Source organism: Glycine soja, chromosome 16 (assembly GCF_004193775.1).
Source record: "Glycine soja cultivar W05 chromosome 16, ASM419377v2, whole genome shotgun sequence".
Lineage (NCBI taxonomy): Eukaryota > Viridiplantae > Streptophyta > Magnoliopsida > Fabales > Fabaceae > Glycine > Glycine soja.
In genome coordinates, this window is record NC_041017.1 from 9,955,060 (window position 1) to 9,980,633 (window position 25,574).

Sequence of the window (25,574 nt, forward strand, 5' to 3'; positions counted from 1 at the left end):
AAGCTGAAAATAATAGAAAGCTAATAAATTGTGAAAAGATAATATCTGGAAATAAAATAAATTCATTTGAATTTGAGTTGAAGGTCTTTTTCTAGTTACAATTTCAAATATTTATAGACTAATGTATTGATTCACATAAATTGGGATCTTATCATTGAAAATGGTTTGATCCACTACTCTTCCTTGCTCCTTCCACCTAGCTTTGACCTCATTAATCCCCCTATCTTCAGTTACTAACAATCTTTTCTAAACAGTTGGGCTTCGTCTGTCATTCTGTCAATAGACCTAATACTCATCCCAATATCGACACCTTCTATACCCTCGACAACCAATCAATTTCTTAAAAGAGCTCCTTATCTACCATTTGTATTTAATTTTTACTTAGTTATCGAATTCTTAAAGTCAGCCATTTGTATTTTCAACAACATTCTATTTTTTTGTCCTATGCAATTAATGTAGAGGATATTTTAGGAAACTAACTTTTCTATTGAAACTATCAAAATTAAGTGATATTAACTAATTTTCTAAGTGGATGTGATTCAATTTTTTTTTCTTATATTTCAATCCGGCGATATGTACTTTTTAATACTTCTGACTATAAAACTACCATAAAATTGGTTAACAATGCAAAACATGAATCATAACATCCGAACATTGGCAACCTTGACTTTTGATTGCAATATATATGCATATGGAAGGCATAATCATCTTGTTCAGAGTGCTTTGTTATTACTGAGAACATTTTTCTACTCGTGTCTTAATTTGCCATCGTTTCGGGGATTCGAGCATCTACCTTGAGTTCAGTTGAGAGCACTGAACACTATGTTGACAGAATTCACTGAAGGCAAAAATATTTCAGAAACAAGGGAAAGATGGAAAGAAATAAATTGAAATCAAGTACACTAGGATTTAATTCAATAACACAAGGGATCCCGATTTGTTCCTAAAAAAGAGAGATGACTTACCAGAAGTCACACGTTACAATTTTCTTTATGAATCTAATGAGGGCATTTTCCTTTTGCTCGGGCGAAGGCTCTATTTCCATGTCAATTGATTCACCGTACGTCAAATAGACAGCTGTCTTCTTCACCACCAATCTATGCCCAAAAGTCACAAAAATCTCCACTTCGTCTCCAGGTCCCAAATGTGATATTATGCCCTGCCAATCTTCATCATTAAAGGAAATTACTGTGTCTCGCTTGTGTATCTGGATGGTGCACTTTGTGTAATTAACTATCAAGACACTAATTAGACATTCGGATGCCATGATTTCAGGGGTTGATAAATATACAACACATAGAATCATTCCCTTCAAGCGACAATCCTCAGGCACAGTGAAATACACGGAATGTCCCTCACTTGTATGGGCCAACCAAAAGGGATAATTGTCGGCTGGGAGAGAAACATCACAAGCCACGTTGGTTGCCAATTCCTGTAGCATGAGCTAAAAAGCTTAGTCATTTATACCATTGTAATATATAAATGGACTTCTTCAATCATTATCTTGTCATTCCAAATCATCATAAATGGGATCTTTTAAGAAAATAACAACGTATTGCAAAAATTTAAACATTACTATAGAGTATCAATCAACGGTAGATCATTACTATACATTCGCTGTATGACATAGAGGTCTTTTACATTCCAGTAATTCTTTTATGATCAATGGGAATATAACAAATATGAAGCAAGTATAGCAGAGAGTGGATATCAATTCCCTAGCGCTTAATATGACCATTGTCACTTGGCTTTTTGAGTATTAAAATAAGGTATTTTAAAATACAGCAATGTGTACAGAGGGGAAACAATATTAAAAAAAAAAGGTGTTGAAGTTTCCTTCAGATATTTCATTCGGGTTATTTAATGTTCTCTTAATTAACAGCCAAAATGAATATAGAAGTCAAGATAATAAAGATAAATAGAAGGAACCTTAGATATGCTATTGTTGAGAGTAGTGAAGACTTCTTGGTAAGTTCCAGTTCCAGTTCCAATTCCAATCAAATATGAATATGACCTCAAGGAATGCTTTGAAAATTGTGATATATATGGTGTCATTCGTAATTCAGTAAAATCTGAACCATTTATATCATCCAGAATTGTTCTGCATAGTTTAGATAGTTCAATTTCTGTGTCACATTGCACCAAAACACTGCGAAGATTTGAGAGGCTTCTAAACGTTGGTGCTAGATCACCAAAATTATTATTATGTATATCCATGGAAACTAGAGATGATGATGTGCCATAGAAATGACCAATATAAGATAGCGGATTCATTGTTGGTGACATCCAAGACCAAATGATAGAAGGAAAAACATTACGAGATAATCCTTCAAATCCACAAAGGGATATATATCCAATGCTTTTTGAGCTTACTATTGAAAAGGGCACTTGTTTCACAGCAGTATTGTCAGCAATTAGAGTTGTCAAGGATTCCATCTGCACTATATCTTCTTCCAACTTGTCAATTTTTGAACAACCAGATAGGATCAGAATTTTCACAGATTTCAACTTATATACCTCTCTTGGGAGATTTCTTAAGCTTGTACAGCCCTTCAAATTTATCAAAATAAGATTGTGGAGATCTCCGATGGATTGGTGTACCTTGCACAAACTTGGACAATTTTTGAGAATGAGCTTTTCAAGACTTGTCAGTTTAGAAAAGTCAGGGGTTTCTGTCAAGTTCTTGGAGTGACTAAGATTGAGGAATTTCAGCCACGGCAAAACCTACAACAAATAGTTTTTGATAAAAGAATAATAGAAGAAAATAAAAAGGGAAATAGTGGTAAGTGGCAACTAATACTACTTTAAATAACCTATGAGTTTTAAATGAGCATGGCATGTAACATATACCTGGGGTGTTTTCCAGAGTAGTCTAAGTTTACTGTATTTAAAATCAATCGCAATTACACCTTCCAGATGAAAGTTGTTAGGTATGTATTTTAAAGGAAACCCTCGCCAACAGATCCATTTCAGTTGCTTAGAAAGATACCCATAATTTCCAGAGAGTTGTACATGATCAAGTTGCAACAGTCTCAATCCCTTCATTTTCTCAAAAGAATAAGCTTCGAAGGAATCTCTGCTGGTGAAATGTAATTTCACAGCCAATCCCTGAATAGTTTCTGTCCCCTGTGATGATAAGAGCAAAAATAAAAAAATAAAAAAATTTGGAAATCTCTATTATTAGCTCACTAGAAACTCATTTAAAGCTCAGCCCGACCACACATGTATTGCTCGTGAAAAAAATGCAAATACTACCAAGTGTTAAAAGAAAATGTATACATAGAATTCACTTACAGTATTGTTTGTCAATACATCAAGTACATCCTTTTGAAACCATAATCGATTGCGCTTCCCAGGTTCATTTTTTGAACTTTCACAAACTATCTCTCTTCCCATATCTCGTAGCAAAGGGTGCATTCCAAGTTTGTTCTTTTCAACTTTTATGAGGCTATGCTCTATGAGAACTTTTATTCCAATACTGGCATGTAGTCCACAGCCATCTAGTATCTCTGTAACATAGGTTCTGTCTTTACCAATAAAGAAACAACATACATCAAGGAATATATCCTTTTCCATGGGATCACGTAAACCATCAAAGCTTATTCTTAATTTTTCTTGAACTTTATAATTGGGAATTTTCTTCAGTTTTGACAATACACTTTCCCATTCTTCTTTCGTCCTCCAACGTAAGTAAGATCCAAGGATTTCAAGAGCTAGTGGTAGTCCTGCACAATAAGCAACTACATCGATTGAGAGTTTATTCCAGTTTTCTGTTGGACTTGCTTCTCTAAAAGCATGCTTACTAAAAAGCTCAAGGGACTCATTCTCGTCCATTTCCATTATTTTCCATATATGGACTGCATGGTGATCTTTAAGTTCTTCAAGCAGGCGCAAATCTCTGGTTGTGATGATGAGTACACTTTCACGATCAATCCATTTACAATTTCCACATAGGGCTTTCAATTGTTCAAACTCAGTCACATCATCAAGTATAATGAGAGCTCTTTCTGCAAAAAGTTTTTTCTCAATCATAGATATCCCCATGGCAACGCTATGTATCTTAACCTTTGTTTTTAGGACATCTGAAAGAAGTTTTTCTTGCAAATCAGTATGCCCTTTATTATTTGTTTCAATGAAACTTCGCCTGAATCTCTGACGACGAAATTCATTGTAGATGGATTTGGCAATGGTTGTTTTACCCAATCCACCCATTCCCCAGATCCCTATAACACAACCTCTGCCTGATTGATCATCAACAAACTTAATCAGTTTTGGCACACGGGATTCTAATCCAACTGGAAAATCGGTAATTGGCAATAAGTGCATGTCAAGTTTTTCAATGATGTCCTCAACAATATCTTCCACTAGGTCAGCATCAGTCCTTCAATAATATGAAAAAAAAGCATAAATTAGGAAAGGTCATTTACATTCGTTCTAAAATAATAAGAACCATGAAACTATAGAGCATACACATACCTGTAATTCCTTGAAACCCAACCAGCCAAATTTGCTGCCTCATTGAGTGCACTCTTCCAACTCTTCAACACATCGTTCTCCCCTTGCAATAAATATCTTTGTGCAAGTGCTTCCAAGCCTTGTCCAAAATCACCCCTTTGATTACGTACATCCGATGGATCAACATTGTAAAATACGGGTAAAACCTCATTGCCGTAAGTTCTATGGCATTCCATGATTTTGACCAGCTCATCAAGACACCATTTAGATGAAGCATAGTTATTGGAAAAAAGGATGATGTGTATCTTAGACCCTGCTATGGCTCGCAATAGTGAGGGCATTATCCTTTCTCCCCTTTCAAACTTTTCATCCTCGAAAGTGTTGACTCCCGCATTTGAGAGAGCGGCTATAAGGTGTGAGAGGACACCACTACGAATGTCTGTTCCTCTAAAGCTCAAGAACACGTCGTACTGCATGATCTGGGAGGATGAAGACGACATTGAGTCCCGAAAAGGAATTCGAAACAATGCTTAGCTTAGAAATCACAATGCAACCATCCATTTGCTTCAATCATTTTTCAATTTGTATCGGGTTAATTACGTTAATATTTTTCAATTTGTACTAGGTTAAGTCACATGTTGACTTGTATTTCATCCAATATAAATACAATAAATATATTTAATTAGTAGTTTACCGGGATTAACAAAATTAGTTAATGCCAACAATAAGGTTGGTTCAATAAGGAGCATTTACCATTCAACTTTTGCGTACAAGTACTATCAGCTTGACTATAAAAACTGACTATAGTTTATGACTCTATGCATTCAGAGGAAGAAAGAAAACCAATTACAAGTATGAGGCTATGAAAGAAAGACATAGCTGAAGAGTCCAACAAATATCTCCAAGACATTTAATTATTTATTTAGTGTGCGATGTCATGTATTTAAACACTTGAAGAACAACACACAAAAAAAACAAGAAAAACAAAATTAAGAGCGATGAAAAGTAGAATTATTTAATGCCCATTAATTTTTAGTAACAGTTTCGTTTAAACACATGGGAGTAAGATCGATGTAGCTGGGCATCAACATATAGCACCCGACAGATACAGCATAATCAGGCGAATAAAAAGTGCAATTAATAGGAAATATTCTTTTTTTTCCCACCGAAATCGATCCTTTATATATGTTATTTTTTTTTTTTTGTGGAAGTCTATCCTTTATCTAAAATATATCATTAGAGCATCGAAATATGTTGAACAAAAATAGATACCAGGTCATTGAATTGTTTGGCGGCTTGGCTTACAGCTCTTGCTGTCCTCATTCTCTCAGTAATTTTATTACTAAAGCGCTTTTGTTCTTCGATGGCGATTTTACGATCAATTAAAAAATTCTTCATCGGCCTTCAACAATTACAGTACACTTTTGCTTTGCTATGAGTAGTGTTATATTTTGTTGATACCTTCAGACACAGGTCACGTAAAATGGCATGTCGCTTCCCTGGTTTCTCCACAGTACTAATGACAAGTTTTGGCACCACCAACTTTGAATTGCAATTTCGTGGAAAGAGACTAAGAATGCAAACAAGAAAAAGCCACAGCAGAGTGTCAATTGCTGGGAGGGAATTCGAAGATTATGGCAGCTAGAACCGAGTGTCGGAGCATTATACAGAGAAAAAAAAGGAAGAGAGGTCGTACCTATTTGAGTAGAGGATCGCAGGCGGCAGAAATCTGTGACGGAGCAGATCCGACGCCAGTGGCAGCAGATCAAACCTGAGAATATATGTGTGCTGCGGTTCTGAGGCTGTGTGTGGGGGCGTTGACTGAGTGAGAGAGTGATGCTTTTAGGTTCTGAGGTTTGTTAATTATTTCACTGCGTATTCTCAGAAAAAATGTTCTACTAATAAAGTCAGCAATGGTGCATCAGAAACGCGGTAAGGATGCTTATTTAGATAAAAATAAATCAACAATAACCACCAAAATGCGTAAAGATACCAATTACTTGAACATTTTTATTGGGAGATTGCTATTCTCAACCAAAATACTGCTATTTACACCCTCTACTTTTAAAATTTTGAAGAAAAAGCAAAAAATCTATTAATGTTTTAATTACATTAGGATTTACGGTCAGCCAAGTGTAACCGAATTCCAATTGTAATACTGAACCGAAACTCAGGTCATCTCCCAAGGGAATATTACAAGAATGAATATTTAAATTAAAACCTTTCGGATAAAAATATTTTTGTGTTTTTATATTTTAAACTACCTAAAACTAAAACTAATCAAAACAAAACATAAAAGATATATTTTTCTAGAGAGAGTACTCTCAGTATAGATCCTCCTCTTGAGACTCACATAATATCTAGCCTCAACATACTTGTTGAACAACCTCTCATCATCGTTAGCATGTTCATATCACACTTGAGATTGTTGAGAGTTGAAGTTTCAGGAGCTTTCCTTGAAGGAGTACCTTCATCTGGTTGCTTCCTCTTCTTAGAGGAAGTTGACTCCTTGTATGACTGACTCTTTGTCTTTGCCATTTGCAAAATTACAACACAAACAAAGGATACACAATTTCTAGCTTGTTAGTAAAGAATGAGCATTGAAAAATTTAAACCAAGAGAAGTTATAAAGAGCATTTTTTGCATTAGTTGGTCATTTTGCTATAATAAAATAAAATCTTGCCATTGAAAAATTGACCCTGAAACTCTTCAAGCCTGTGGAACTGCATTCGGCAAAGCAAAACATACACTTGCCATGGTGATTTGGACCCCTGAAGTTAAAATAGCCCCTAGAAATCATTTCACTTTGGCAAATGATAGTCTCATTGTAGCTAAATGGATCTTGAAAGCAAAGAAAATCTTTGGAAGTCCTTTCACCTTGGCGAAATGAATTCTAACCATAGCAAAAATGACCTCTATAGATTTATCAGTCTCTGCGATTCATTTTGCTAAAGCGAAAGCATGGGTTTCCATGGTGACCGCAAACTTAAGATCAGACTATGAACTGTAGAAATAAACAATGAAAGTACTGGAAAGAAGGCAATGTGGTAAGTCTTCTATACTATCCTCTCTTTTTTTAAAACAAAACTGTAACATCCCATTTTCGTAAATAAAATTTCAGAGAATGATGATGTTTCATAATTAAATAAATAAAGAAAAATAATTATAATAAAATAATGGTTTGAGAGAAAATAAAAAAAAGGTATTTTATTTATTCATTTGATAGAGAATAAAATAAAGTTTTTTTTATAAAATAATAAAAATAAATAAATAAAGTAAATAATAAGTTGTAAGTACCCTAAGTATAAGTAGAGACATGTTAAGTCAGTTTTTTAGACTGACGATGCCTCATCTTTTTCTCATTTTCGTTTTTCTCTCTTCTCTTCCCAAAATCCTTTCTTTTTCTCACAGACCACTAAACCTGTCTAATAAAAATGACAATCTCGGATTCATTTATCGTTGGATTGTCATGAAATGTAATCACCAAGTTCGAAACTCAATTATGAGCATTCTCACCGTTAGGAATTACGAAATTATGTCGGAGCTGAGAGAAATATTGTTCGCATTGTGACTTTTTCTTTTCCCGCAGAAACCCAGAGCTGTCTCGGTAAAGTTACAATTCCGGATTTGTTAACCGTTGGATTTTATTGAAATTTTGATATGTTGTTTGGAATTTATTTCCGCACACCTTTACCATTGGGATTTGCGAGATTTTGTTCATGGAGATAGAAATAGTAATCGCGCAAAGACAGTACAAATGAAGACTTGAATCCTTTCTCTGTCCCTCCGACGTTTGGGAACTCTATCAGAGCAGTCAGAGAAAAAATTGGAGGAATCTCAGGGAACCGCTAGAGATGCCACTATCACTGTCGGAAGACACATGAGCCCGCTTAGAGGTAAGGATGTGTTATTCACAATTGGGGATTAGTGAGAACATGTGTAGGGATCCTTAGAGGATTGAATTGGGGTTTTATTTTGGGATATTTATTAAATTGCAATTTTTCCTTTATGATTGTAAATAAAATATCGATGTTCTGATGAGAATTGCTTGATAATTTGTGCTCTTGATATTTGTATATTTTGACCTATGATTTTGATATAATTGTGTAATATTATTTGAGGGATTTTACTCCCCAGGTTGTGATAGTCTTTTGTATAAATTGTTATATTGAGGATATGAAATGGTGATTCAAATTGTGAGTATGTGATGAATTGAACATGTGATGAATGATAAAATACATGTATATTGAGATGTGTATTGTGTTGTGAGCTATGAATTGTGCAATCACACAACTATAAGACCTTTTAAGGGCGACGAGTTTTGCGCGACGAGTATTGTGATGAGATCCATTGTGAGAACCCGACGAGTTTAATCACAATCGCAACGAGTTAAAATGATTTTGAAAATAATTGAGTAGTTGTGTGTGTTGCATAGTTCATAGGTAAAGTGCGTATGATTCATGAATTGAGATCGAGTGTTTGTGATAAATTGAGTATGCATGTGATTGAGATGTTGTGTGCATTGAGTTGTAAACTGTGGATTGTACAATTACACGACTATAAGACCCTTTAAGGGAGACGAGTTAATGTTAAGTCCTTTTAAGGACGATGAGTTAATGCTAAGACCCTTTAAGGGCAACGAGTTAACGCTAAGACCCTTAAAGGGCGACGAGTTAAAAATATTTGAGAACAATTGAGGAGTTGTGTGTTTTGTACAGTTCATAGATAGAGTTTGTGTGCTAAAATGTTTTCTAGGTTGGACCTGAATCAGGAGGGAGAGGCCCTGACGGACTCTTCGGAGTGTAGGCCTTGGGGGTTACCCGGTTTGAGTGCTCCTTTAAGCATGTGCCGATCACACATGGTTGGAGCATTCTCGCAAAACACTGTGACCTTGACTGGTCTCACTATGATATTACCTAGTGAGAGTGACTTGACTTGCTAGTGTGTGGTTTGTCTTGTCATGTACTCCTAGGCGCTCGACGAGGTTTTTCACTGACATTGTACCACATTGCATATAGGATTGAGTCTTAGTGTATCTGCTGCATAATGCTTGTGTATTGTTCTATATTGATAGATTTGATGATATTGTGTTTTGATTATTGAGTATGCGAATGTTGTGAAAACGAGTGAGACGTGTGATGAAATAACGTGTGTTATGCTCAAGTAAATTGTATTTTGTTATATAATATTTATACCTATATGTTGTCTTATTTTTCTCTATTATTTAGGAATGTGATAACTCACTCTCTGTGTGTTGTTTGTGTTTGGATCCTGTGATGATCTTGAACTTTGTGTTCGGGGGAGCAGATGACTAGGTGAATTGTTTTAAGGAACCTTAAGCTGAAGGACGTCGGGACACAATGTTCTGATAGGATGTGACATTAGGGTATAAGGTTCTATATTGATTGTATGAGCTCTTGGACAACCTTGTTTTGAGCCGAAATGAATTATTAATTATTTGAACAAGTTTTATTATGGTGTTAGAAAAGTGAATGTAAGCCTTTTACCCTTTTAAAAGGCTTGTATTTAAATGTATTTCAAAAAAACTTTTAATTAAATTTGATCTCTTATTTCTTTTATTTATTTATACACACACACACACACACTTAAACTATTTTTGTTTAATTTCACCATGGCGACTAGAATCCTCGCCTTGGAAAAATCACTTCTGACATGGTTATGCAGAACCAATCACAAAAATTCCAACACAAACACCAACAAGCATCAACTACAGAACTTCCTAAACTAACCTATCTACAAATCTAGGGTTTAAGATCCCTAATTCCTATCGTAGAATTCAGGAAAAATCCTAAAACCTAAATCTAAGCAATGTAAAAAGCACTTTATGTATAATTGTTTTTTGCTATTTCTCAAATATTCATTGTTTACCAACTAAAGAAATAGCAAAATAAACCAAAACAACTAATAGAGAACTTACTTGAATAGCGATTGAATGAAAATGAAAATGGAAAGTGAAATGAAATGACAAAAAGTGGTGAAAGGTGTGAGCGTAGTGAGGTGATTTGAGTAAGGAAATGATGAGAATGGATCAGGGATTAGGGTTCTCCTTTGAGAAAGCTCTTGAGCCAAATTATGTGTGTGAGTAAAAATGAAAGATTAAAAGAGGGAAAAATATTTTAGTTACCCTCACTTTCTAAATTTTCATTGCAGCGAAATGTTAATTCTCCACAATGATTGTGGTACATCTAATCCAATAAACTCATGTCCACTTTTGCTACAGTGAATTGTCACTTTTCTTTGGCAAAAATGGGTGCATAAATTCAATTGGACCAAATGTGATCCAATTGGCCAAATAAATTTCATACAATTTTCACTTCAACAAGTTGTCAATTTGCTTTGGCAAAAATGGGTAGAAATACTCAGGTCAAATACCACATATTTATATTTATTTTGTTTTTTTATTAATTTTTTATTTTGTTTACAATTACAAAGCTCTCGCTTGTGCAAGATCCCTCTCTGCCAGAGCGAGCTTACAGGCAAAGAGTGCTTCACCTCTATGAGTCAATTTCGCTATGGTGAGATCCCTCTCTGCCAAAGCAAAATGGCTTATTGTGGGTATCTTGAGACTAAGATGACCATTTGCCATGGAGAGATTGACAAGTGCCATATTTTAGTTAGTTTTGGGATTAGAATGTTAGCACTTATCTTTTGATTTTAATACTTTTCTTATAAACTTACCTTAATTTCTAGTTGTTTTATATATTGTATATTTATAAATGTTTTTGTTTAAATATGGAAGATTCATCCGTAATTTCTTATGTTCTAATGGTTGTATGTTGGATCCAAAAATCATGCCGAGATGAAGAGTAAAAGGGTCATTTTTGAAGAATTTTAGAGTGCCACTCGCTCGGGCTAGCAATCGACTCGCTTGGGCTAGTGAGATTACTTCAACTTGAAGGAACCAACTTGCTTGGGCGAGTTGGTCTGACACATTTTGGACCATTTTGTTTAAATAGCCATGAAAAAGGAGAAACCAGTAGCTATGTAGTGTAGAAACCAAAGGAAGAAGCACAAACAAAGAGAGAGAAAAGAGAAAAGGCAGAGCTGGAGCTGCAAAGAAGTGGATGTGGGTCGCATCCTTCATCATTTCTTCTGTTGATCTTGTGCTCTACACAATGATCGACTAGTTTCTCCGAAGGATTGGATGTAATTTTTGTACATTTATGTATCTTTTTTGATATTCTATATAATATATATGAATCTTTTCTACTCATTAGTGGTGATTTCATTATGTTCATAATGCTTGATTCTATTTGATCACTAGTTTCATGAAATTGAATTTCAAGTTTGACTCGAAATTACTCTTAGAATTTGAATTGAATGAATTTACTCTTTACGTTACGTTACTAGGAATAGAGTATAACATTTTGATTGTAAATAACATGAGATTATGAGTGTAATGCTGAGATTTTTATTTCACATGTGAGGAATCGATATTCAGTTAATATTCTTAGGATTCTTAAATGTGAGGGATCGATTCAGGGGTGATTTAATGTGTACATCAGCATTGTTAGAAAATGATTCATATGTATTAATACTATTTGGATATTGAGGGTATGAACAATGAAGTTCAATCCTACGTTTATTTTGAATTAATTAATTTCATTTTACTTGTTTTTGTAATTTTACATATTTCCGACGCACTAATTCTGTTATTTCTGCTACTTTCATTATTTCTATTAAACCCATGAGGTTTCGATTGAATTTGTTGTACATAACTATTGAATTGTTTACTTTTATTTTGAGAAATCGAGTAACTCAAGTCCCGTGGAGATGACCTCTTTTATAAAATCTATAACCTATGACGACATTGGTATGTTTGCCAATAGTCTAACAAGTTTCTGGCTTCGTTGTTGGGGACTTGAGTTGCTCACTTAGTTAAGATTTAATTTTTCATTTTAATAGGTCATTTTCCTTATTTCAGTTATTTATTTAATTTTGATTTTCTATAAATTCTCTCATGTTATATTTTATTTTCCCTAACCTTGGTGCTTACGACTTATTGTAGTTTGTTCCTTTTTCTTTATCCAAGGCAAATTTTCTGCAGATAAATTGTTATTTGATCCAAAAATTGTCAAGACTAAAAGGAAGAACATGACAAAAAAGAAAAAAGCAACCACTAAGCCATCTGGTGAATCTTCCGCTATTGGTTCTCCTTTACCAGAAAGGCCACTTGTAATTGATATTATGGCTAATAGAGGAGGGGAAAGAAATAGAACACCAAGGAGGACTCTTGGTGACTATGCTTATCAATAAGAACCAAAACATTAAAACAACAGTCATTCCTCCTTTTGGTAACAAGGTTTTGGAGTTGAAGCCAACATTGCTCGGTTGGATTGGTTCACACCCTTTTGCTGGAATGGATCATGAAGATCCATACATATATTTGTCTACCTTCATGGAGTTATGTAGTACCATGGGAGCTTTTGATGAAGATGTTGAAGTTGTCTACCTCAGAGCTTTCTCATTCTCCTTGACAGGTAAAGTAAAGGCATGGCTCCAATCACATCCAAAAAAAAGTCTCAACACTTGGGAAGAAGTGAAGGAAAAATAAAATTGTTCTACCTTCCGAGCTGATGATCTTTTCTAAGATATTAACAGTGATTTTATCTTCTTTTTCTTAATTTCATTTCAAAAATGTTTGATGATTCTCGTATTGTTTGTGATCATAATAAGGCTTTGGATCTTGGAAGAGGTGCCAATCCCAAGGGCTATATGGTAGAAGAAATATGGCAAGAGCTTGCAAAGGCAAAACACCTTGAGTGGGAACGATCATCGTCCAAACGATCATGGGAATTGCAGAGCTTGAAGTATGTTTTTTTGGTGATTGTCAGACCTATTATTAGAGGGTTCTTTATCAATGATTGCAATTCTTTTGTCCGTATCATATTTGTTATTACCTAATGCATGATTTGTTTTATGTTTTCCTCCTATCTATTATTTTTTGTTCAGTGATTATTATTTATAGTGTCCTGTGGCAAGTGTCGTCATAAAATGTGTTAAATGTCTCAGAGAAGCTTGTGAGTCGGCTTTGAAGGAAAAACATTTTCTTGATTACTCCCAAATGGAAGGATTTGTGGATGACGCTACTACTTCCCATTCAGAACAATTAGAGGCTTTAGAAAAAGTCTTCAATACAACTGCAGAGGCTGACACACCTACCGAGGTGTGCATATGGCTTGTTTTTTTAATTCTATCTTCATCAAATCTTTTTTAGTGGTGCCCGGGAGATTCCCATCTTATTAATCACACAGATTGGGTTGTTGAGTTTATAGGTGCCAGATTATTTGTGCTGTAGAATCACACTCGACATTTTTCTTGATCTTGTAATCACTCGAAGTGGACTTACATATGAGAGAGCTGTGATTCTTGAACATCTTCAGAAGGTAACCTGATTTGTATGTTTCATCTTCTTTATTGAATGTTTTCCACTTCAATGAAGTCAATGTGCAATAATTCAACTTCTTAAACAGGTTGGTAAATTCAACCCAATCACACGAGAACCCCTTGATCCATCACAGTTAGTGCCAAACTTGGCCATTAAGGAAGCGGTCGAGGCATTCTTGGACAAACATGGATGGGCCTGCAAGATTGATTAACGAAAGATTACGTTGCAAATGAACAATGTCTGGTAGGTTTGTCTGTTGAGCAAAGCAGCAGGATATTGTGTTCTACAAGTGTGGCCAAAGTTGTTTGCTTTAATTGTTAATTATGTATGCAGTTTCCTGGGGGCCTGACTTTTGAACATCTTATTATGAAGTATATATATGCATGGTTGACTGTCATACATTGTGTAAATATAGTAGTATACATACCAATGCCTGATGAGACTAGTTTCATTTGTCTCATAAAATCAAAATTATTTAACCCATCATAAGATTTTTTTGGCATTTTTGACAGTTTAAAGTATTTCATACTTTTCCCTAAAAACAAAATTACTTCATACATGGAAGATAAATTTATTTTACTTACTACACTATATAAATACGTTTTTTTCATTTATGTATTTATATTTCTTATTTCATAGTCTTTTACATTCGAAGATTGCATTTCAGGTTAAAGAAAAATTTATTGAATGTTAACCAGGAATTTTTTTTAATGTTAAATTCATATAAAATTCGATTCATACAAAATCTAACAATACTTCGTGTACAAGTTCAAACATTTGTCCAAAATCTTAAAAGTTGACATTTCTGCGAAGTTCAATTTAAACGAATCAAATTCTTACTAATCAAATAGTTGATCAAAGATACCGAATTGAGATTTTGACTTAATTCATGCCTTTAAGTTGAAATTTGAATTGTAATTGCTAATCAAATTCGTAATGAACAAATCAAATTGCTTCACATCCCTTAAAATTGAAAGGCCTGAAAGACAAGTCAAAATGAAACAGAGGCAATGCCTAAAACAAAAGCATGAAATTGCAACCCAACTTTGGTTGTCTCTAAGCCAGTCAAAGTAGTTGAGAAAAATTAAAATGTTTTAATAGAAACAATGTGATTATTGAGGAGCATGTTAATTAAGGCTAGCATCATTGTGTTGTCAGTGAAAACAAACCGATGTATCAGCTAAAAGCTTCAACACGATTCCAAAATAATGTTTAAGCGATTGACGCTAGAAAATGAGATCTGCTTCCTAACAATGGAATTCCCAAGTCACTCAAAAAAGGACTTAGTGTAGGTGAAGTAGTTCATCAAGAAACTAACTCAAACGGTAAAGGGACTTGAAAAGCTGAAAATAATAGAAAGCTAATAAATTGTGAAAAGATAATATCTTGAAATAAAATAACTTTATTTGAATTTGAGTTGAAGGTCTTTTTCCAGTTACAATTTCAAATATTTATAGACTAATGTATTGATTCATATAAATTGGGATCTTATCAATGTTGTTAATGGCGGATGGCGGTTCATGGCGGAAAGTCAAAAATCCGCCATAAAAATATGGCGGATGGCGTAGCGGAAAATGGCGGATGTCATGGCGGACACAAAAAAAAAAAAAAAAACATATATATAAACTCATTGAAATTGAAAAAAACAAAGGATTGCATTCAAATAAACTAAAAAAGTTTCATGAGTTCATACAATAATCAAGTACCAACACCAAATAAACTCATTAAAGAGTTCAAAATAAGAAAATGATAAAAACATAATGCAAAGTGCAAAGTGAAGGTTGAGGCTCTAATCATCTTCTCCAATCCCAACATAATCATCTTCGTTGTTATCATATGGTAATGGAGCATCTCCCTCTCCCTCTTCCCCATCAGACGCCTCAAAATTGACCATGATTTCTTCTTCTTCAGATTCAACATCAATATTCTCCTCAACATCTAGATCCTCATCATTTTCTTGGACTGCTTTTTGCTTCCTTGATGAAGATCCAACAACCATTGCCTGTTTTTTAGAAGTTTGGGCAGCAGCAACACTTGTTTTTTGCTTTTTCCGCCTAGTATACATCCTACACTCTCCAACCCCCGAAGCCTGATACACAGTTGCCCAATTTAGAGCATCATCATCTTCAAATACCAAATCATTTCCAGCATCATTATCATCATCTTGATCCATCTCTCCCACGAGCCATTCATTGCATACATCAATATCATTAAGAGAAATTGGATCAATTTCATCTCTTGCATTATATCTTTGCTTCAATTGTTGGTTGTATTTGACAAACACCAAATCATGCAACCTCTTGTGCTCAAGCCTATTTCTTTTTTTGGAATGAATCTACAACATAACAAATAAATGTTGATTTCAATCTCAAATATACTCCAAATATAACTTGATCATCAAAATTAAATAAAATTAAAAAGTATAGTTAGAGTTTTGTCACAATTACTTGCTCAAACACACTCCAATTTCTTTCACATCCTGAAGCACTGCAAGTCAAACTCAAAATCTTAATAGCCAGCTTCTGCAAATTTGGAGTTTGTGACCCAAACATTCGCCACCAATATGCTGCAATACCAATTACCAACCAAGAGCATAACTTAGAATTCTGAATTCTAACACTAATACATAAAAAAAATAGTATGATAAAAGTTTCTTACTAGGAGAATGGGTTTTCCTTTGAGCCATTGCAAAGTCGGAACCAAAGTGGTCAGCACCAATCTTGTAAAGATGCAACTCGGTTAGAATTTTCTGTTGCACATCAAATTGTGGAATCAACTTCTTAATGCACTCAAACAAACCATTGGTGACCTCAAAATCAAACTCTAAGTCAGTGTTGTCATAAAAGAACTCTGGATTTAAGAAGTGGGCAGCTGCATGCAATGGCCTATGAAGCTGACAATTCCATCTTTTATCAATGATTTCAAACACATCTTTGTACTTGCTTTCATTGTTGTTGAAAGACTTCATAATTGTTTCTTTTGCCTTGTCCATTGCTTCATAAATATAGCCCATGGCTGGTTTCCTTTCACCATCCACAAGACGAAGCACTTTCACAAGTGGAGCCATGACTTTAAGAGTGTAAACCACACTATTCCAAAAAGAAGGCATGAGCACTACCTTTGCAGCTTCTTTTCCCTTAGGCTCCTTAGATAGCTTGTTCAAGGTCCATTCATCAGAAGTAAACATTTTTCTAATATTGGCTTTCTCTTTGTGAAGCCTTTCCAAGGTTAGATAAGAAGTGGCAAATCTAGTAATAGCATGTCTCACCAATTCCCTCTTGTTTGTAAAATTTCTCAACAAACTTAAGGTACTAGAATGGGCATAGATAAACCCAACTAGATTAATTGCCCTTCTAATGGTCTTCCTTATCAAGGGAAGCTTCCCAATATCTTCAAGCATCAAATCAATACAATGAGCTGCACAAGGAGTCCAATAAATATGTTTCCTTTTCTCCTCCAACAACTTACCCGCTAAAACATAGTTGCTCCCATTATCGGTTACAACTTGAACAACATTCTCTTCTCCAACTTCCTCCACAATGGCATCAAGCAACTCAAAAAGCTTTTCATCTGTCTTCACAAAATCAGAGCCATCAACAGACTTCAAAAACATGGTACCAGCTTGAGAGTTAATCAAAAAATTAATGATGCATCTTTGTTTCCGATCAGTCCATGCATCGGACATAATAGTACAACCATACTTGACCCATTGCTCCCTATGGCCTTTCATCAAATTTTCAGTATATTCAACTTCCTTCTTCAAGAGTGGAACTCTGATGTCATGATAGCTAGGAATGGGCAAATGTGGCCCATATTGACCAATGGCTGCAACCATGTTCTCAAAGCTTTTCAATTTAATGAGGTTGAATGACAAACCTGCTTGGTACCAAAAGCGAGCAATATGTTGATGCACCTTCAATACTTCATTCTTATCCATTGACTCTCTTATGTTCATTTGCCTCAGCATCTCCATTTTTCTCCGATTGATTGCATTTTCTGGATTCTTACAGAATTTGTCCATTGGTCCTTTTTTAGTCCCACACTTTGTCTTTGCACTTGCAGCAGCATTACAAGAGTCCGCAAACTCATCTTCTTCACTTCCATCACATCCAATCGGTTCACCAAATTCAAAATCTCTTATATTTGCCATATTACCACTGCCAGAAGTACTGTAAGTGGTCCCACTTTTTTTTGTAGCCATATATTCCTTCAACTCTTCGATTACATTTGGGGGAGTTTTCTTGCAAGCTGCAACGTTGCCCGACTTCCCAATCAGGTGTTGTTTGGCTCGGGTTATTCCTCCCTTAGTGATTTTTCCACAAAAATTACAAACAATGGTGTTTGTATCTCCTTCCACTAGTGAATGGCAATATTTCCAGCCTGGGTCTGCCTTATTTTTCCTCGTTGCACTTGCAGTAGCAGCATCGGATGATGGTTCAGCCATTTAAAAGAGGTCTGAACAGAAAAAAAAAAATTGTGGTGTCAAATACGAAAAAAAAAAAAAAACAGACTGTTGACAGTAAAAAGGGGTGTCAAATAGCAAAAGGAAAAAAAAAAGCTGTAGACAGAAAAATGGGGTGTCAAACAGCAAAAAGCCCAAAAAAAATTAAAAAAAAAAAAGAAGCAGACCGCGTCTTCTTCTTCTTCGTTCGTCTTCTTCCTGTCTTCTTCTTCTTCGTGCGTTGCCGGGGTCTTCTTCTTCGCTCGTCGCCGCCGTTCGTGCGTGCTGCAGGGGGTGGTGTCGCGGCGGCGGCTGGGTGGTGTCGCGGCGGCTGGGTGGTGTCGCGGCTGCAGGTAGGCTGTTGGGTGGTGTCGTCGCGGCTGCAGGTAGGCTCGTCACGGCGGTTCTCGTGCGTGCGGCTGGGTAAGCTGTAGAAGTCGCGTGCGGTTCGTTCGTGGGTAGGCTGAAGGCAGGTAAGGATGAAGTTTTTTATTTAAAGAATAGCCGGGTAGGGTTGGGTCGGGTCGGCCCAACTCCTACCGCGGACAAAAACCCACGAAATCCGCCATTTCCGCCATTTCCGCCACCCCGCCACGACCGCCATGGCTATGGCGGCCGCCATGGCGCCGCCATCCCAAACCCGCAACGCCACCGCTATTCGGTGGCGTTTTTTCGAAATTCCGCCACGGAAAACCGCCATGGCGCCGCCATGGCCGCCATTTAACAACACTGGATCTTATCATTGAAAATGGTTTGATCCACTACTCTTCCTTGCTCCTTCCACCTATCTTTGACCTCATTAATCCCCTTATCTTCAGTTACTAACAATCTTTTCTAAATAGTTGGACTTCGTCTGTCAATAGGCCTAATACTCATCCCAATATCGACACCTTCTATACCCTCCACAACCAATCAATTTCTTAAAAGAGCTCCTTATCTACCATTTGTATTTAACTTTTACTTAGTTATCGAATTCTTAAAGTCAACCATTTGAGAGCACTGAACACTATGTTGACAGAATTCACTGAAGGCAAAAAAATTTCAGAAACAAGGGAAAGATGGAATGAAATAAATTGAAATCAAGTACACTGGGATTTAATTCAACAACACAAGGGATCCCGATTTGTTCCTAAAAAAGAGAGATGACTTACCAGAAGTCACACGTTACAATTTTCTTTATGAATCTAATGAGGGCATTTTCCTTTTGCTCGGGCGAAGGCTCTATTTCCATGTCAATTGATTCACCGTACGTCATATAGACAGCTGTCTTCTTCACCACCAATCTTTGCCCAAAAGTCACAAAAATCTCCACTTCGTCTCCAGGTCCCAAATGTGATATTATGCCCTGCCAATCTTCATCATTAAAGGAAATTACTGAGTCTCGCTTGTGTATCTGGATGGTGCACTTTGTGTAATTAACTATCAAGACACTAATTAGACATTCGGATGCCATGATTTCAGGGGTTGATAAATATACAACACATAGAATCATTCCCTTCAAGCGACAATCCTCAGGCACAGTGAAATACACGGAATGTCCCTCACTTATATGGGCCAACCAGTAGGGATAATTGTCAGCTGGGAGACAAACATCACAAGCCACGTTGGTTGCCAATTCCTGTAGCATGAGCTAAAAAGCTTAGTCATTTATGCTATTGTAATATATAAATGGACTTCTTCAATCATTATCTTGTCATTCCAAATCATCATAAATGGGATCTTTTAAGAAAATAACAACGTATTGCAAAAATTTAAACATTACTATAGTGTATCAATCAACGGTAGATCATTACTATACATTCGCTGTAGGACATAGAGGTCTTTCAATTTACATTCCAGTAATTCTTTTATGATCAATGGGAATATAACAAACATGGAGCAAGTATAGCAGAGAGTGGATATCAATTCCCTAGCGCTTAATATGACCATTGTCAATTGGCTTTTTGAGTATTAAAATAAGGTATTTTAAAATACAGCAATGTGTACAGAGGGGAAACAATATTAAAAAAAAAAGGTGTTGAAGTTTCCTTCAGATATTTCATTCGGGTTGTTTAACGTTCTCTTAATTAACAGCCAAAATGAATATAGAAGTCAAGATAATAAAGATAAATAGAAGGAACCTTAGATATGCTATTGTTGAGAGTAGTGAAGACTTTCTTGTAAGTTCCAGTTCCAGTTCCAATTCTAATCAAATATGACCTCAAGGAATGCTTTGAAAATTGTGATATATATGGTGTCATTCGTAATTCAGTAAAATCTGAACCATTTATATCATCCAGAATTGTTCTGCATAGTTTAGATAGTTCAATTTGTGTGTCACATTGCACCAAAACACTGCGAAGATTTGAGAGGCTTCTAAACGTTGGTGCAAGATCACCAAAATAATTATTACGTATATCCATGGAAACTAGAGATGATGATGTGCCATAGAAATGACCAATATAAGATAGCGGATTCATTGTTGGTGACATCCAAGACCAAATGATAGAAGGAAAAACATTACGTGATCATCCTTCAAATCCACAAAGGGATATATATCCAATGCTTTTTGAGCTTACTATTGAAAAGGGCACTTGTTTCACAACAGTATTGTCAGCAATTAGAGTTGTCAAGGATTCCATCTGCACTATATCTTCTTCCAACTTGTCAATTTTTGAACAACCAGATAGGATCAGAATTTTCACAGATTTCAACTTATATACCTCTCTTGGGAGATTTCTTAAGCTTGTACAGCCCTTCAAATTTATCAAAATAAGATTGTGGAGATCTCCGATGGATTGGTGTACCTTGCACAAACTTGGACAATTTTTGAGAATGAGCTTTTCAAGACTTGTCAGTTTAGAAAAGTCAGGGGTTTCTGTCAAGTTCTTGGAGTGACTAAGATTGAGGAATTTTAGCCACGGCAAAACCTACAACAAATAGTTTTTGATAAAAGAATAATAGAAGAAAATAAAAAGGGAAATAGTGGTAAGTGGAAACTAATACTACTTTAAATAACCTATGAGTTTTAAATGAACATGGCATGTAACATATACCTGGGGTGTTTTCCAGAGTAGTCTAAGTTTACTGTATTTAAAATCAATCGCAATTACACCTTTCAGATGAAAGTTGTTAGGTATGTATTTTAAAGGAAACCCTCGCCAACAGATCCATTTCAGTTGCTTAGAAAGATACCCATAATTTCCAGAGAGTTGTACATGATCAAGTTGCAACAGTCTCAATTCCTTCATTTTCTCAAACGAATAAGCTTCGAAGCAATCTCTGCTGGTGAAATGTAATTTCATAGCCAATCCCTGAATAGTTTCTGTTCCCTGTGATGATAAGAGCAAAATAAATAAATAAAAAGATTAGGAAATCTCTATTATTAGCTCACAAGAAACTCATTTAAAGCTCAGCCCGACCACACATGTATTGCTCATGAAAAAATTGCAAATACTACCAAGTGTTAAAAGAAAATGTATACATAGAATTCACTTACAGTATTGTTTGTTAATACATCAAGTACATCCTTTTGAAACCATAATCGATGGCGCTTCCCAGGTTCAATTGTTGATCTTTCACTAACTATATCTCTTCCCATATCTCGGAGCAAAGGGTGCATTCCAAGTTTGTTGTTCTTTTCAACTTTTATGAGGCTACGCTCTATGAGAACTGTTATTCCAATACTGGCACATAGTCCACAGCCCTTTAGTATCTCTGTAACATAGGCTCTGTCTTTACCAATAAAGAAACAACATACATCAAGGAATATATCCTTTTCCATGTGATCACGTAAACCATCAAAGCTTATTCTTAATTTTTCTTGAACTTTATAATTGGGAATTTTCTTTAGTGTTGACAATACATCTTCCCATTCTTCTTTACTTCTCCAACGTAAGAAAGATCCAAGGACTTCAAGAGCTAGTGGTAGTCCTGCACAATAAGAAACTACATCAATTGAGAGTTTCTTCCAGTTTTCTGTTGGACTTGCTTCTCTAAAAGCATGCTTACTAAAAAGCTCAAGGGACTCATTTTCGTCCATTTCCATTATTTTCCATATATAGACTGCATGGTGATCTTTAAGTTCTTCAAGCAGGCGTAAATCTCTGGTTGTGATGATGAGTACACTTCCATGATCAATCCATTTACAATTTCCACATAGGGCTTTCAATTGTTCAGGCTCAGTCACATCATCAAGTATAATGAGAGCCCTTTCTCCAAAAAGTTTTCTCTCGATCATAGATATCCCCATGGCAACGCTATGTATCTTAACCTTTGTTTGTAGGACATCTGAAAGAAGTTTTTCTTGCAAATCAGTATGCCCTTTATTATTTGTTTCAATGAAACTTCGCCTGAATTTCTGACGACGAAATTTATTGTAGATGGATTTGGCCATGGTTGTTTTACCCAATCCTCCCATTCCCCAGATCCCTATAACACAACCTCTGCCTGATTGATCATCAACAAACTTAATCAGTTTTTGCACACGGGATTCTAATGCAACTGGAAAATCGGTAATTGACAATAAGTGCATGTCAAGTCATTCAATGATGTCCTCAACAATATATTTCACTACGTCAGCATCAGTCCTTCAATAATATGAAAAAAAGTGCATAAATTAGGAAAGGTGATTTACATTCGTTCTAAAATAATAAGAACCATGAAACTATAAAACATAGATATACCTGTAATTCCCTGAAACCCAACCAGGCAAATTTGCTGCCTCATTGAGTGCACTCTTCCAACTCTTCAACACATCGTTCTCCCCTTGCAATAAATATCTTTGTGCAAGTGCTTCCAAGCCTTGTCCAAAATCACCCCTTTGATGACGTACATCCGATGGATCAACATTGTAAAATATGGGTATAACCACATTGCCGTAAGTTCTATGGCATTCCATGATTTTGACCAGCTCATCAAGACACCATTTAGATGAAGCATAGTTATTGGAAAAAAAGGATGATGTGTATCTTAGACCCTTCTATGGCTCGCAATAGTGAGGGCATTATGCTTTCTCCCCTTTCAAGCTTTCATCCACGAAAGTGTTGACTCCCGCTTTTGAGAGATCGTCTATAAGGTGTGAGAGGACACCACTACGAATGTCTGTTCCTCTAAAGCTCAAGAACACGTCGTACTGCATGATCTGGGAGGATGAAGACGACATTGAGTCCCGGAAACGAATTCGAAACAATGCTTAGCTTAGAAATCACAATGCAACCATCCATTTGCTTCAATCATTTTTCAATTTGTATCAGGTTAATTACGTTAATATTTTTCAATTTGTACTAGGTTAAGTCACATGTTGACTTGTATTCCATCCAATAAAAATGCAATAAATATATTTAATTACTAATTTACCGGGATTAACGAAATTAGTTAATGCCAACAATAAGGTTGGATCAATTGGTGAGGAGCATTTACCATTCAACTTTTGCGTACAAGGTACTATCAGCTTGACTATAAAAACTGACTATATAGTTTATGACTCTATGTTCAGAGGAAGAAAGAAAACCAATTACAAGTATGAGGCTATGAAAGGAAGACATAGCTGAAGAGTCCAACAAATATCTCCTAGACATTTAATTAGTTATTTAGTGTGCTATGTCATGTATTTAAACACTTGAAGAACAACACAAAAAAAAAAAAACAAGAAAAACAAAATTAAGAACGATGAAAAGCAGAATTATTTAATGCCCATTAATTTTTAGTAACAGTTTCGTTTAAACACATGGGAGTAAGATCGATGTAGCTGGGCATCAACATATAGCACCCGACAGATACAGCATAATCAGGCGAATAAAAAGTGCAATTAATAGGAAATATCCTTTTTTTTCCCACCGAAATCGATCCTTTATATATGTTAATTTTTTTTTTTTTTTTTTGTGGAAGTCTATCCTTTATCGAAAATATATCATTGGAGCATCGAAATATGTTGAACAAAAATAGATACCTTGAGGATGAATTCTTTGGCGGCTTTTTGTACCATCAAATTTCGACGAATACTTTCTTTAATGTCAGGATCATTTAAAAAACTCTCCATCAGCCTTCAACAATTACAGTACACTTTTGCTTTGCTATGAGTAGTGTTATATTTTGTTGATACCTTCAGACACAGGTCACGTAAAATGGCATGTCGCTTCCCTGGTTTCTCCACAGTACTAATGACAAGTTTTGGCACCACCAACTTTGAATTGCAATTTCGTGGAAAGAGACTAAGAATGCAAACAACAAAAAGCCACAGCAGAGTGTCAATTGCTGGGAGGGAATTCGAAGATTATGGCCGCTAGAACCGAGTGTCGGAGCATTATACAGAGAAAAAAAGGAAGAGAGGTCGTACCTATTTGAGTAGAGGATCGCAGGCGGCAGAAATCTGTGACGGAGCAGATCCGACGCCAGTGGCAGCAGATCAAACTTGAGAATATATGTGTGCTGCGGTTCTGAGGCTGTGTGTGGGGGCGTTGACTGAGTGAGAGAGTGATGCTTTTAGGTTCTGAGGTTTGTTAATTATTTCACTGCGTATTCTCAGAAAAAATGTTCTACTAATAAAGTCAGCAATGGTGCATCAGAAACGCGGTAAACATTTTTATTGGGAGATTGCTATTCTCAACCTAAATACTGCTATTTACACCCTCTACTTTTAAAATTTTGAAGAAAAAGCAAAAAATCTATTAATGTTTTAATTACATTAGGATTTACGGTCAGCCAAGTGTAACCGAATTCCAATTGTAATACTGAACCGAAACTTAGGTCATCTCCCCCAAGGGAATATTACAAGAATGAATATTTAAATTAAAACCTTTCGGATAAAAACATTAACACACACACACACACAGATGCAGGAGGTCACACAGATGCAGGAGGTGAGCATTTACTTGCTACACCCCATTGTCACATCATATAGTCACACTTTGTGCATGTCCTTCATGCTTCACATGCCTCTTGACACCTAAACACACTTAATAGAGAATCTTGGACTTGATCTTGGATTAGTGGGATGAACCCTAATTGAAATTCACTAATCATAATTAGTGAAATTTTGGCTAAAATATTTGGCTCCACAAATTCAATTTCAAATTCAAGTGAAATTTGAATAGAAATTTAAATTTCCCTCCAATTTTGTGTGACACTAAGGCTATAAATAGAGGTCATGTGTATGTATTTTTTTTAACTTTGATCATTTGAGAATTAAACTTCAAACTTCAAACCTTTTTTGAGGCACCAAATTTCATGCTCCTTCTCTCCCTCTCCCTCCATTCATCTTCTCTTATCTTCAAGCTCTTATCCATGGCT

The 25,574-nt window shown here is 35.7% G+C and overlaps 3 protein-coding genes, 1 long non-coding RNA gene and 1 pseudogene across 7 annotated transcripts in view; 2 read left to right on the forward strand and 3 right to left on the reverse strand.

The window, feature by feature from the left end:
* Positions 1-25,574, forward strand: part of LOC114390404 (E3 ubiquitin-protein ligase CHIP-like) — a 43,339-nt gene that overhangs the window by 14,128 nt on the left and 3,637 nt on the right. The gene's annotated exons all lie outside the window — the stretch shown is intronic.
* Positions 655-19,582, reverse strand: LOC114390398 (protein SUPPRESSOR OF npr1-1, CONSTITUTIVE 1-like). 4 transcript variants are annotated; one of them, XM_028351125.1, is made up of 8 exons: positions 6,152-6,383; positions 5,728-5,997; positions 4,477-4,934; positions 3,295-4,381; positions 2,851-3,126; positions 1,930-2,724; positions 966-1,432; positions 655-838 (listed from the first exon to the last, which is right to left on the reverse strand). In XM_028351125.1, exons 2-8 carry the CDS (start codon positions 5,851-5,853, stop codon positions 790-792), a joined length of 3,258 nt encoding a protein of 1,085 aa, XP_028206926.1. In that variant the 5' UTR covers positions 5,854-5,997; positions 6,152-6,383; the 3' UTR covers positions 655-789. The 4 variants fall into 4 exon arrangements, with proteins under 4 accessions (XP_028206926.1, XP_028206925.1, XP_028206928.1 ...); XM_028351124.1 differs by having other exon boundaries at positions 5,728-6,025; XM_028351127.1 differs by lacking the exons at positions 5,728-5,997; positions 6,152-6,383 and adding an exon at positions 19,457-19,582.
* LOC114390405 lies at positions 13,161-13,579 on the forward strand. Its single transcript, XR_003661901.1, has 2 exons — positions 13,161-13,286; positions 13,489-13,579. It is a non-coding gene; the product is annotated as an uncharacterized LOC114390405 (long non-coding RNA).
* Positions 15,581-18,341, reverse strand: LOC114390401. Its single transcript, XM_028351129.1, has 3 exons — positions 16,523-18,341; positions 16,312-16,430; positions 15,581-16,199 (listed from the first exon to the last, which is right to left on the reverse strand). Exons 1-3 carry the CDS (start codon positions 18,306-18,308, stop codon positions 15,654-15,656), a joined length of 2,451 nt encoding a protein of 816 aa, XP_028206930.1. The 5' UTR covers positions 18,309-18,341; the 3' UTR covers positions 15,581-15,653.
* On the reverse strand, positions 19,312-23,463 carry LOC114390399 (annotated as a pseudogene).